This window comes from Lepeophtheirus salmonis, chromosome 9 (assembly GCF_016086655.4).
Source record: "Lepeophtheirus salmonis chromosome 9, UVic_Lsal_1.4, whole genome shotgun sequence".
Classification (NCBI taxonomy): domain Eukaryota; kingdom Metazoa; phylum Arthropoda; class Copepoda; order Siphonostomatoida; family Caligidae; genus Lepeophtheirus; species Lepeophtheirus salmonis.
The window spans coordinates 20965227-20978123 of NC_052139.2; the positions used below are offsets into that span (position 1 = coordinate 20965227).

General features: G+C 34.4%; 4 protein-coding genes across 4 annotated transcripts; 3 read left to right on the forward strand and 1 right to left on the reverse strand.

Moving 5' to 3' along the window:
• Positions 1-4: 4 nt before the first annotated feature.
• On the reverse strand, positions 5-890 carry Pfdn4 (prefoldin subunit 4). Its single transcript, XM_040719201.2, has 2 exons — positions 692-890; positions 5-613 (listed from the first exon to the last, which is right to left on the reverse strand). Exons 1-2 carry the CDS (start codon positions 698-700, stop codon positions 233-235), a joined length of 390 nt encoding a protein of 129 aa, XP_040575135.1. The 5' UTR covers positions 701-890; the 3' UTR covers positions 5-232.
• A 2124-nt stretch (positions 891-3014) lies between these two features.
• Positions 3015-6853, forward strand: Vps11 (vacuolar protein sorting 11). The gene is made up of 2 exons (XM_040719197.2): positions 3015-3536; positions 3597-6853. Exons 1-2 carry the CDS (start codon positions 3453-3455, stop codon positions 6687-6689), a joined length of 3177 nt encoding a protein of 1058 aa, XP_040575131.1. The 5' UTR covers positions 3015-3452; the 3' UTR covers positions 6690-6853.
• A 156-nt stretch (positions 6854-7009) lies between these two features.
• Positions 7010-12301, forward strand: Cog6 (conserved oligomeric Golgi complex subunit 6). The gene is made up of 2 exons (XM_040719199.2): positions 7010-8110; positions 8171-12301. Exons 1-2 carry the CDS (start codon positions 7914-7916, stop codon positions 9921-9923), a joined length of 1950 nt encoding a protein of 649 aa, XP_040575133.1. The 5' UTR covers positions 7010-7913; the 3' UTR covers positions 9924-12301.
• On the forward strand, positions 10073-12301 carry LOC121124075 (cationic amino acid transporter 2). Its single transcript, XM_040719200.2, has one exon. It carries the CDS (start codon positions 10073-10075, stop codon positions 12017-12019), a length of 1947 nt encoding a protein of 648 aa, XP_040575134.2. The 3' UTR covers positions 12020-12301.
• Positions 12302-12897: the final 596 nt, after the last annotated feature.

Here is a 12897-nt window from a genome sequence, read left to right on the forward strand (position 1 = left end):
AGTGTGAATTTTACGTCGTTAAATTACCATTATTATTAATAATATTAATTATTCTCATTAATAGGCTATTAAATTTGAGATTTTTTTGTTAAGTGATGAGGGAGAATACGTTTTTTTTTTTTTTTGTTTTTTCCCCCCATTCATGTAGTCGTAGATGAGTAGAAATTGAATAAGATAATAATCAATTAGGACAATAAGATGCACCATTATTAATGACTATTTAATTCACTTATTACTCATCATCCGCATCAAGATTAATGGCATTTCCAAACTTAGCATAGAGATGCGTTTTGAGATCTGACATGACACTTCGGATTTCATCCATTTTAACGTTGATTTGAGAGGATTCTTTTTGGATGGCTTCCTTCCTTTGATCGAGCTGCGTTTCCGCTTCATCGGATTTCATAGAGAGGAAAACCTCACCTACTTGAAAGGGAATAAGTTCTTCTTCATCTTCCACCATGGTGAGATCGAGAGAAGCATCTTCGAGAGTTGTGATCTCAGCAGACTTCCCTGCTAGCTCCTCCTTGAGGTCTTCAAGCCGGGAATTGAGGCGAGCAAATTTGTTGATTTTTTGCTGATCCTCGAGGGAAATATTTGTCTCTTTGTCTACCTGAAATTGGAGAGGAGTCCCTTATTAGTGTACATAGAATTATCCTAATTTATCCGGCTAATGAAATAAATCCCCTACCTCGCCCATGATGTAATTTGAGTAGTCGAAAGTAGGAGTGGGTAGGGGGTGCTAGGATGTAGATCTTAGGATTACAATAGCTGATGGATAATTAAAAGGAGGAGTCAATGAAGAATGGCCAATGAGGATTAAGCTAAACCCAGGGAAATGAAGATGTGTGCATGTAGCGTCCTCTTGCGATAAATTATCTGACTACTCTAATAATAACAAATATAAATAGGACGTGACAAACATAACCTCTCAACATATTTTGAGGGAAACATATCTAAAAATAGGAGCTATTTAAGCATAGAAAATGGTTGCTCTGCAATTCACTAAAAAGAAAGGTTCCTAACAAATAAATTGTCTGATTTCATGCTATGAAATTTTAATTTATAGTTAATTTTAGCCATATTCAGAGTTAATTTAGACTTACTTACTTCTAGTGTATTGATGAAATTAAAGTAGGATTTAATGAATATTAATTAAATTATTTTGCTCTATTTAACTCTGTCTGAACCCACTTATGTACAACAGAATACTTATCAATTAATAATTTTTACCAGAAATTAATTAATTATTCAATTCATATATAAAAAAATCCTACCATTAAAAATTAAAATTTTTCATCAAAAGTGAATTATTATTTATGTAAAGTGCACAATACTATTTGTTCATTGTAATTTAAATAAAATCTCAACTTCCAAACATCATTTAAATAAGTACATGTTGTGTACAAGTTGGCATTTTGTACTAATTGTAGCTTAGCAAATTATATATTTTTCTACCACAAAAATAAAATGAAGAATTTACAGCTACAGAGCATGTTTGAACATCATGCAAAATGGATTTTTTTTTCCATGGTTGATATATTACTATAGGGATTGAAAATTGTAGTTGAATCAAATACATATAAATATCTGGAAATTCAATTGGTGGGCAAACATGGATATCCGGGGATCAACTGATTCTTAGTTAAACTGTACGTGTGTCTCAAGCTTCAATGCTCAATTGCCTGTACAACTTGAAACTCATATAAGCAAATTGTACAAGTTGCAATTTCTGCGTCTTGAATGCATTACTTAATTAGAACATTGATTATTTTAATGACCAACTATTAGTTGATACTATCATTTAATTTTGATCTATTAAAATTAAATCGTTATGTTGTATTTATGAGTAATATAACTGAACATTTTGACTTTATATAGAATACTTATATTTTAGTAATTTGTATTAAAATAGTCAAAAATTACACCATTAAGGTATCAATAATCTATGGAATATTCAATTATTGCATTATCCTCGTCCTAAGTACTTTCAATCCTTCATTTAAAATTATTCATTACATTTTTTTGGTTGGAGATTGTACAAAATTGTAACTTGTACACAACATATTGTTGAATATTGGTAAAATTATATATTTAAGTAATTATATTAGAGAGTGATAATTTTTGGGACCCTAAATACTTAAGTCTTAAAGATAACCAATGAAAAATTAAAAAGATTTTATTTATATTTATCTTGTTTATATTAAAATTCTAAGATATAACTATTTAATAGGTAAATTTCAATAGTAAAACCTCCGTCTATATAATTTTTGTTGATGTTTCTGTCCTATTGATGTAAATATAATCAAATCTGCATCCCTTGTGAAACTGTTGAAGCCAAGGGAAAATACTGATTTTGGTAAATATATATAATTTTTTCAAATGTTGGACCTTAGGCTTATGAATTATTCAATGTCATTGCCATTGCTAGCTTGACACGTTCCTTCTTCAACCATAAATCATAATGAAGATACATATTAAGATTCGCTCGCTCATCTTCTTCCTAATTCCCTTTTTTAGTTCGTATTTAATACACGTTCTCCCTTTTTCTGTCATTAAAAACTTTGTTTGGGGAATTTTCGAATCGACAACCCATACCTTAAAAAAAACTTTGAGACACGAGGAATCGATCCTTTTTTATGAAAAACTTATTAGCAAAAAATCAAACTTGCTCTCCAGAGCCCAGGAATCGGGTCTGATCAGAATTAAACATACGTGACTCAAAATTATGAACAACTTTTATTTCTAAAGTCTGTATCTGTATCCTTTTTTGAAATAAATGGGTTTTTTTATTTTAATACTATGAAGGATAAGTATATGATGAATGATGATATACTGTTGTATGCTCCGCGTATGATATACAGTATTATAATTTATATCATATTGATAAATTATAAGTGTATATCATAAATCATAATTCATAGAGCGGACCATACAACAGTTGAATTGATCTTACGCGATACTAGCGCTCTCAAGTAATCTATCAAGTCAACTTGCTGAATACTTTGCTACTCACTAGCCATAGTTCTAAAAAAATGTGACGTCAATATTTTTTATTGTATGCACTTTTATTTTTTAATGAATTTTATACAATATTGTTCCCTCCTCTTAATAAATAGGAAAAATATCCTGGGCTCAACCAGTTGCGTCTTCATTCTTAATTGAATTCATAGAGAACTCTTCCCTCCCTGAATTTTGAGTATTCACGTAGAAATCTCATCTGAAATCCCACCCCTCTCCTTACGTCAGGTTGGATCTGCGCTCCACACCCTCGCTCAATGAGAAGGAGGAGGATTAAATATTATTATTTAAGAACAAGGTACTTTAAAATTTGAAGTGAATTGACTTTGAGACTCGGAGGGAGTTTCAGCGTTGTCATCATTGTCGATTGATGCTTAGATACATTACATTACATCAATACTACTTCAGATCCATAACTTCCTACTTGAGTCATGTCCAATTTTCAGTGGAGACGATTCAATTTCTTTGAGTTTTCCAAAGAGGTTCAAGGAGGGAATTTAGCGGAGCTCCTCGAGGTAAGAGTTATTGTCCATGGATTGCCCACTCATTCCTAATTATGTTTGTTCTTTTTGTAGGACTCTGTTGTAACAACGACGACAAGCGGTCGTGGTCATCTCATCCTCGGAGACTCGAGTGGATTTTTGCACTATCTGGGTCGGAATGATTTAACAGCAACGACGTTACGTATATTTGATGTAGCGGTGCTACATGCTCAACAGCTCAAGCAATCCGGGATTTGTATCCTTGTAGGCTTGGATCATCATCCCTCCGACCCTAATATATCAATCCCCTATTTAAAAGCATACAATTCAGATAAAATCGATCCCAAAACAGGACATCCTACCTATCTCAGATCATCGAAAATTGCCACAAACTCCGATGTCACGGCCCTTGCTGTTCATGAAAATCAAAATTTGATAGCACTGGGCTTTGGTGATGGATCCTTACAGCTATGGCGAGGTGACGTCTCTCGTGGAAGAGGTGCGCGCCTAAAAAATCTTACATTAGGAATGATGGAAACATCTGTCACTGGTATAGCCCTGAGGACAGGCGCCCAAGGGACCTTTCTATACGCCTCGTCTCAAAATGACGTTTACAGCTTTAACGTTACGACCAAAGATAAAGAGATAAAAGTACATTTAGATTCTAAGGGCTGTAGAAAGGGATTGGCTATTACTGTGGACTTAATGTCGGAAACCCATTTTGTTGTTGGTAGAACGGACGCAGTCTACTGCTACAATGCAGAGTGCTGTACGCATTGCTATGCATTCGAAGGAGAAAAATCCAATTTGTATTGGTTTCGTAATTACTTAGTGATAGCAAGTTCGTCCGAAGGTGATAAAGACGTGGTGATCTCCATTTTTGATGTTCAAAATAAATTTATTGCATATAGTGGGGAAGTACCAAAAGTCTCTGCTCTCCTCTCAGAATGGGGAAATCTGTATGTCTTGTCAGAAAACAAACTTTATGTGTTAATTGAAAAGGATACACAGACTAAGTTGGACATTTTGTTCAAAAAAAACTTTTATGACATTGCCATCAAAATAGCCAAAAATCAGCGATATGATGCAGACGGCCTTGTTGATATATTTCGACAATATGGGGATCATCTTTATGTGAAAGGAGATTATTCTGGAGCCATCGACAATTATTGCAAAACAATAGGGCAGTTAGAGCCATCCTATGTTATTCGTAGGTTCTTGGATGCTCAAAGGATTGATAATCTAACAGCTTACTTACAAGTTTTACATCGTCGTGGGGCTGCAAATGAGGATCATACAACCCTCTTATTGAACTGTTATACTAAACTCAAAGATGAAGATAAATTGAATGAATTCATTATGACAGAGGATCGTGAAGTAGATTTTGATTTAGACATTGCTATCAAAGTTTGCAGGCAAGCAGGATATTTCGAGCATGCATTGGCGCTCGCCAAGAAACATGAAAAACATGACTGGGTCCTTAAAATCCAGTTGGAAGATAGGAAAAACTATTCTCAAGCTGTGGAATACATATCTAAATTAGACCCTCTGTCTGTGGAGAAAAGCCTACGGAAATATGGGAGCATTCTTGTCTCTGTCTTGCCTGAGGAGACAACGGAAATGGCAGTAGAGTCCTGTAAAAACGGAGGTGTCTTACCCGAAGATTACATTCATTTGTTTATTATTAAGCCTAAACAAATGGTCACATATCTGGAAAAAATAATTGAACTTGAATCGGATGAAGTATCTCCTCAAATTTATAACACGTTATTAGAGTATTATTTGGCACTATTACCTGAGTCAGAAGTCAAGGTCTTGGATTTATTGCGAACCCAAAATTGTAATTTAGATCAAGCTTTAATCCTTTGCAAGAATGCATCCTGTAAATCTGGACTCTTATATCTATATGAGAAGAAGCGGATCTATGATGAAATATTAGTGTATCATGTACGAGAGGGAGATACTAGGAACGCCCTCGAAACTTGTCGAAAGTTTGGTGATGAGGATAGACAGCTATGGGTTTCTGCACTTCGCCTGATTCCAAATGATCCAAATGCTACGTCAGAGATTATGTCAGAAATTTTAGAACGGATTGAGTCTCTCAAACTCATGAGTCCCTTGGAAGTCATATCCACTCTCACTTCTACGTCAGGTGCAACGTTGGGACTTGTTCGAGATTATCTTCTCAAGTATATCGAGTCAGAGCAACAAGTTATTGATGAAAATCAACGTGCAATAACTGAATATCAGGCAGAGACTGAAAAAATTAAAAATAAGATAGACTCTCTGGAGAATGGTCCCATCGTTTTTCAATGTTCCAAGTGTTCAGCCTGCTCTAAACCCCTAGATTTGCCCTCAGTGCATTTTTTATGTAAGCATTCCTTCCACAAGCTCTGCGTGGCCTCTTTTTCAGACAATGAGAATGAATGTCCTGTATGTTTTAGTGAGAACAAAAATATATTGGACATAATCAAATCTCAAGAGTCGAATAAGACTGCACACGAAGCCTTTCACTATCAGCTGGAAACTGCACAAGATGGATTTTCATTGGTGGCAGAATATTTTGGAAGAGGACTTTTTCGTGGGGACGAGGACCTTTTATCTATTATTAATGAGGCTGCAAAGAATATGTCTCATGATAAATCCATTCTCAATAGTTTATCGAACAATGTTGGCCTACAATCAGAGTCTCGGATTCGTATGGGAGAAGGAAAATCAAATGGGAGTAGTGGTGTCTTAAGTTATTCATCTGAAGCGCGTCTGAGGCTCGATCAAGGCTCTATGAATACTAATAAAAATGTGTCAGAGTCTAGGCTGAGGTCCCAGGCACCATCCAGTGTGCCTCAAACTGTGTCTGACGCTAGACTTAGGCTGAATGAAGGATCCAAGGTATCTCTATGCTCCAATACATCTCAAAATTCGAATGCATCCTCCCAAGGAAGTAAGAGTAGGAAGAGTCTTCCTGAGAACGATTTTAATCCCTTTGATGAAGAGGACTCCACTGCCCCTTTCGATAAAAAAAATCCATTTTACTCTGAACCTGTTGCTTGTGAGGTAACCACCTTGAAAGTTATTAACTCTAGTAGTCAATTGAAACAAGAAGAGGCTTCTGGCAATCCTTTTGGTAATGATGATAATGATGAAAAAGACGATGATTATGATGAGAGTCTTAATCCTTTTTCTTAGGTTTTTTTAATTGACAGATAATTATTAATCGTTGGATAATTTTTACCACAAAGCTCATATTTATGAATACTTATTATATTTATTATAAGTACATTTTTATTTATCCAATGTATTTACAAATTTATTTATTGAGGAATAAATATATATTATGGCTGAAACACTCATCTTTGAAATTAATGATTCATTAAGTATGTACATTTATCCACTGTAATTACATGTTTAAAAGAAAGTGTTATTAAGTAACTAATAATAACATACTGATTATGATTGATTAATTATCGACCCTCACATTTTACAAAGAAGTAGCAAATCCACGTCACAGTGACGTGCATGAGGGAAAAAACATTCATTTAAAGAAGGGACTTTAATCAGAGAACACTGAAATGTGGAGTGATATTTTTTTTGTGGCGCGCGCATACTTTGACTGAAATGCAAAAGAATTTTCTCATATCTATAAAGTAAAAACATTAAAATGAAACTTGGAGCATCTCACATCTTACCCATTTCTAGTAGAAAGTTTAATCATTAAATAATTATCATTTCAATGACATAAATATGTAGAATGAGTTTTATATTGATATATTATTAATTTAATACAATTTTTATAATAAAACACATAAATTATGTACTATATACATAAGATTACTAAAGATAAAATGGAGCTGATTTACGATTCAATCAAATTTTTGGAATCAGTTTTCCTTTTATTATTACCATGAATTTAGCTGGTCGATTGAGAAACAATTTTTTTTCTTAAGATAATGAAGAATTTTGATTGACAAAAGTTCTAACTTTTGAAACCATGTTAGTTGGATAGAAAGTTGATTTACTCTCGCTCATTTGCAGAAATTGGCTTGAATACATAAATGTAAATAATAGTATACCGTATATGTGTTTCACATTATAAAAATTGGGTTAAATTAAAGATATATAATACATTTTCTGTGTCATAGGAACGATACTTGTTTAATGGTTAAACTTTCTAAGAAAATAAATGTATAATTTTCTGAAATGTGTATGCTATGAGCTGGTAAAAGTTTCAATTTGACTTTATTAATATAAGAAAATACTATTGCACTTCCGTCAAGTACAAAAAAAGAGTGTGTTCCATATTTATTTCAGTGTTCCTTGATATAACACTTTACTTTATAAACCCTTGTAACTTGCTTCTGACAGTAGTAGTACGTACAACGCAAAGTTTTCTATTATACAGTAAAGTGCCATATGGAAATGTCCAATATAGAGGTACCTAAAAGTTTGGAAACTCCAGCCCCGACAGTCCTTGAAAGGAAACTTCGAAAGATAATTGATTCTGGTGTAGAGAATGACCCCAAAGTTGGTTGTGCACTTACGGAGTTGTCCATGTTCTTCAATGATAACTCTCTCAAGTCTCGAAGAAATCTTCGAGGGGAAATAGAGAGGTCTGTTGACTCATCTTTTATCTTAATTACACATAATATAACATTAGGTTCTATTTGCAGACGTAGTTTGGGAGTTAACTCCGAGTTTGTGGCTGCTTTTGAAAATGTCAAACGCCTTGCGGATAGTCTTGCTAATGACATAGGAGTCGTGGATTCAGAGATCTCCAAAATGGAAGCGGATATTATAGAGACTGAGTCAAAGACAAGGGATCTCACAAATAAAATAACCAACTATCGCAAAGAGTCTGCCGGCTTAGAATTGAAATCCAAGATTCTAAATCAGTTTAGGGAAAATTTTGAGCTCTCGGATCGTCATACCATGATTTTAAGTGATGAATCTTCTGAAGTAAACACAGAGTTCTTTGAAGGCCTTGAACAACTCAAAAAAATTAGAAAAGACTGCGAAGAGACTCTTTTACACTCTGGGGGTGAAACATCCTTGGAAATAATGGAAAAAATGTCATCCATACAAGAGGCTGCACTTCAGAAACTATATAAATGGACCACGAATGCCCTTCGATCTAAAAATGCATCAGACTTTATTACTTTAGAAGATAAAAGTAGACCCTTCTTGAGCACTGCCATGAAATATCTCCAAGAGCGTCCGGTTTTATTTAAATATGTTCTGACAGAATTTGCAAGTTTCCGTAAATCATTCTTAGTTCAGTCATTTATTGATGCTTTAACCATTGGTGGACCTGGGGGAACTCCACGCCCAATTGAGTTACATGCTCATGATCCACTTCGTTACGTTGGTGATATGCTAGCTTGGCTCCATCAAGCAGCACCTACTGAAAATGAAAATGTTAGAGGACTCCTTCAGGCTTGTGATCAATTAGACATTGAGCTATCATGTCAAGAGGCTTTATCTACTATAACTGAAGGGATTTGCCGTCCCTTAAAAACACGTACCGAGCAAGTTATTCTGTCCGAAGCGGAGCCCGTTGTTCTATTTCGCCTAGCAAATCTAATACGATTTTATTCAGGGACGTTCTCTCCTGTAATGAGAAGTACTGACAGTGCATTAATGTCTACTCTGAACGAATTAGATACTCTTTGTTTCAATCAATTTATGAGCGTTTTAAATTCAAAAATTGCCACTATGACCACATCGAGTTCAGAGTCCTCCTCGTCTACTCAGAATTTATCCCCGTCTCAAAATACGCTGTCACTTATGTCTCTTTTAAAGGACATTTTAAGTAGTTCAACGGTTATAGAGGATCAAGAAAAACAATTTGCGCAAATTGTAGACGCCATCGTGGACCCTTTATTACGTTCACTGAACGCATCTGTCTCGGGATACGCCAGAACAGATCAGGACGTATATATGCTAAATTGCTTGTATCAAATCAGTTCTACCCTCTCCCTTTTTCAATTCAACGATGCCAAATTAAAATTTATAGAATCAGAAATGAATATGAGATTAGACACTCTCGCCTCAGAGCAAGCGAGTCATTTGATTGCATATTTAGGCATTCAGCCTATTTGTACCCTCTTGTTGAAGTGGTCAAAGAAAAGTGACACCACACGTACATTGTCACAGGTAGAAGGGATGGAGCCCCATAATTTAATTCATTTTGTTGAAAAATTGGATGAGTTCCTTGTTGGCCCTGACTCGTTTCTTCTTCCTCAAATATCTCTACTTAACTCCTCATCCCATAGAAAAACCATCAATCAAAGACCTCTTTCTGTGGTTTTAGCATCTTACAAACAGCTACATGAGGCAGTTACTGATCCAAAAAGTGGTTATGATAATCCGAATGGCATTCTTAATAAAACTCCTAATCAAGTAGCAATATTGCTACAGATGTGAAAAGATTTATTATACAAATGCATAATGCTTTGAATAAAACACCTGCTATGTCTTAATTTTTTAAATAATGTATCACTAGTAAAAACGTTTCTATTCAATTTATGCTGATGGGTAATTGAAAAAAAAAATCGTTAATTAATAAATTAAATATGAAGAATTACTCATTATCATATTATACAAAATGGTGTGAGTCTTATATTAATAAATTGTTCTTATTTTGTTTGCACAGAATGAAATCAATGGAAGAACAGGCCTCAGAAGAGGGCTATCGAATATTTAGACGAAAACGTATCGCTCCAGCATCAATTCGACCTTCAGGAGGACTAAATAGGTGTTTATCTACTTTTGACTTAACAACACTTGGGATTGGAGCCACATTAGGCGTTGGAATATATGTTTTATCTGGATCTGTTGCTCGTGACATAGCTGGACCTTCAATTATATTTTCCTTCCTGCTGGCTGGGATTGCTTCTGCTCTTTCAGGTCTGTGCTATGCAGAGTTAGGTTCCAGAGTACCTTTGGCTGGATCAGCATATGTGTATAGCTATGTTACTGTTGGTGAATTAATTGGGTTCATTATTGGATGGAATCTCATTCTGGAATATGCAATAGGAACAGCAAGTGTGGCAAAGGGTTATTCTGGATATTTGGATTCACTTTTTGGAGGGATATTTTCATCATATTTGAAGATGTACTTTCCTATCAATGTACCATATCTTAGTACATATCCTGATCTCATTGCTCTCGGCATTACACTCCTTCTAACTTGGCTTCTTGCTTGTGGTGTAAAGGAGTCCACACGATTTAATGGAATATTCACAATATTGAATATAATTGTTGTTGTCTTTGTTATAATTGCTGGTCTCTTCAAAGCAGACACTGCTAATTGGAGCATTCCTAAAGAAAAATTACCAAGTCCCGAATTCGGAGATGGAGGTTTTTTTCCATATGGAATTTCTGGAACATTAGCTGGTGCAGCTACTTGTTTTTATGGATTTGTGGGCTTTGATGCTATTGCTACTTCTGGAGAGGAGGCTCGTGATCCAGGAAGATCGATTCCATTAGCTATTGTTTTATCCTTGAGTTTGGTCTTCATATCATATTTTGGAATATCCTCAATTCTTACTCTTGTTTTACCCTATTATCTTCAAGACTCTAATGCACCCTTGCCTCATATATTTAATTATGTGGGGCTACATTGGATTGGGAAAATAGTATCCTTTGGAGCTTTACTTGGTTTAAGCTCTAGTTTACTTGGAGCCATGTTTCCTCTTCCCCGAATTATTTATGCAATGGCAACAGATGGTCTTATATTTCGATTTCTTGGAGATATCCATTCTAAGTTTAGAACACCACTTAAAGCAACCTTTATATGTGGAATGCTTTCAGGTCTTATGGCTACCCTTTTCGAACTCAAAAATCTTGTAGAAATGATGTCAATTGGTACGCTAATGGCCTATACTTTAGTAAGTGTGTGTGTTACTGTTCTTAGATACTTAAGAATCCCAAATTTGGATGATGATAGTGTGAAAGGGGAGTATAGCCTTCTGTGCAAGGATTCGCAAGGTGAAGAAGAAGAAGAAGAAGAGATCATATCCATTGGATCTATTGGACAAGAACCTCTAGTAAAGGTCAAGGCTGATCTATTTAATCGATTGTTTAATATGGAAGGATCTGTTGTAGCGAACAAAGATACTTCAAACATGGCTATTTATGGAACAGGAATGTATACATTTTTAACTTTTATTCTCGTTCTTATTCATGAGACCCTTGGACGATTTGTGTCCTACAATGTGATCATGTTCATTAACATCATAACAGTCATAGGAATCCTTACATCCATACTGATTATAACGAGACAGCCTCGATGTACAGATTCTAATTGCAAAGGAGGATTTCGAGTCCCATTCGTGCCCCTTTTCCCTGCCCTTAGTATTTTATGCAATCTTTATCTCATGTCAAAGCTTTCTGCGGCCACTTGGGCTCGATTCTCTATTTGGATGGTCATTGGCTTTTTTATTTATATCTTTTATGGTATCAATAACTCAACGGAGGAGCTTCGGAGAAGAGGTCGACCCATTCCTTCTCATTTTTAACTGTATTTGGGTTATAATCACCGTTTTTATACATTCTTTGTTGATGGATTTTTATTGTAATTATTTAATAATGTTGCAGATTTATATAATTTAATTAAGTATTTGATTTGAAAGATATATACATATGTATATATTCATCCTCCGATGCACGTACAAACTTGAAGTCATTATGAGTATTATTATTAACCGAAAAGTATTGATTCTTATTTTTATGCATTTTATTTTATTACAAATATTTTTGTATACTTCGAGACATTCCAAGAAATATATTTAATTAGATTTCTCAGTGTATTTTTAATATATAGGCGTTTGTACTTTGTTCCTACATTCATACTCTGTTATTTCTAATCCACCTTGGAATCCATGGTTAATTTATATTATTCGAATAAATACTTGACATTTTTTGTTAGATCTCCTTCAAACCAATCAATCAAAATATAAAGCAAACTAGTATTAAATGCGAAACTGATTGCTTGGAACCCAAATCCCAATCGGGGCGTGGATAAAGATAGTAATTAAGTTATTACACATATGTAATAAGTAAGACTAGGGCCATTTTTAGAATGAGCGAGGCTTGGGGTAAATATAATTGATAAATGTGCAGTACTCTTTCCTTCTTGAAAATTTGATTGAATTAATGTCAAATCATATTGTTATAGAGTAGTAAAATTATATATTAATTATCTTTTTTGCTTATAATTTACAATTGATGCTTCATTTGGAGAAAAAATAATGGAATACATTTACATGTTTTTTATATCTATCTAATGGATGAATACGTTTTTGAATCCGAAATGTGATCTAAGTATTATGAATTTGACTTTTTAGTGAAATTGTATCATATTTTGTCTTGATTGATAATGATTAAGTTATGGAGT

What these genes read in the sequence shown, in the direction of transcription:
- Vps11 (XM_040719197.2), top strand. Translation starts at nt 3,453, where the DNA reads ATGTCCAATTTTCAGTGGAGACGATTCAATTTCTTTGAGTTTTCCAAA. An exon ending in ATTTAGCGGAGCTCCTCGAG is followed by an intron (nt 3,537 to 3,596) that starts GTAAGAGTTATT and finishes TTCTTTTTGTAG; the next exon opens with GACTCTGTTGTAACAACGAC.
- Cog6 (XM_040719199.2), top strand. Translation starts at nt 7,914, where the DNA reads ATGGAAATGTCCAATATAGAGGTACCTAAAAGTTTGGAAACTCCAGCC. An exon ending in CTTCGAGGGGAAATAGAGAG is followed by an intron (nt 8,111 to 8,170) that starts GTCTGTTGACTC and finishes TTCTATTTGCAG; the next exon opens with ACGTAGTTTGGGAGTTAACT.
- LOC121124075 (XM_040719200.2), top strand. Translation starts at nt 10,073, where the DNA reads ATGAAGAATTACTCATTATCATATTATACAAAATGGTGTGAGTCTTAT.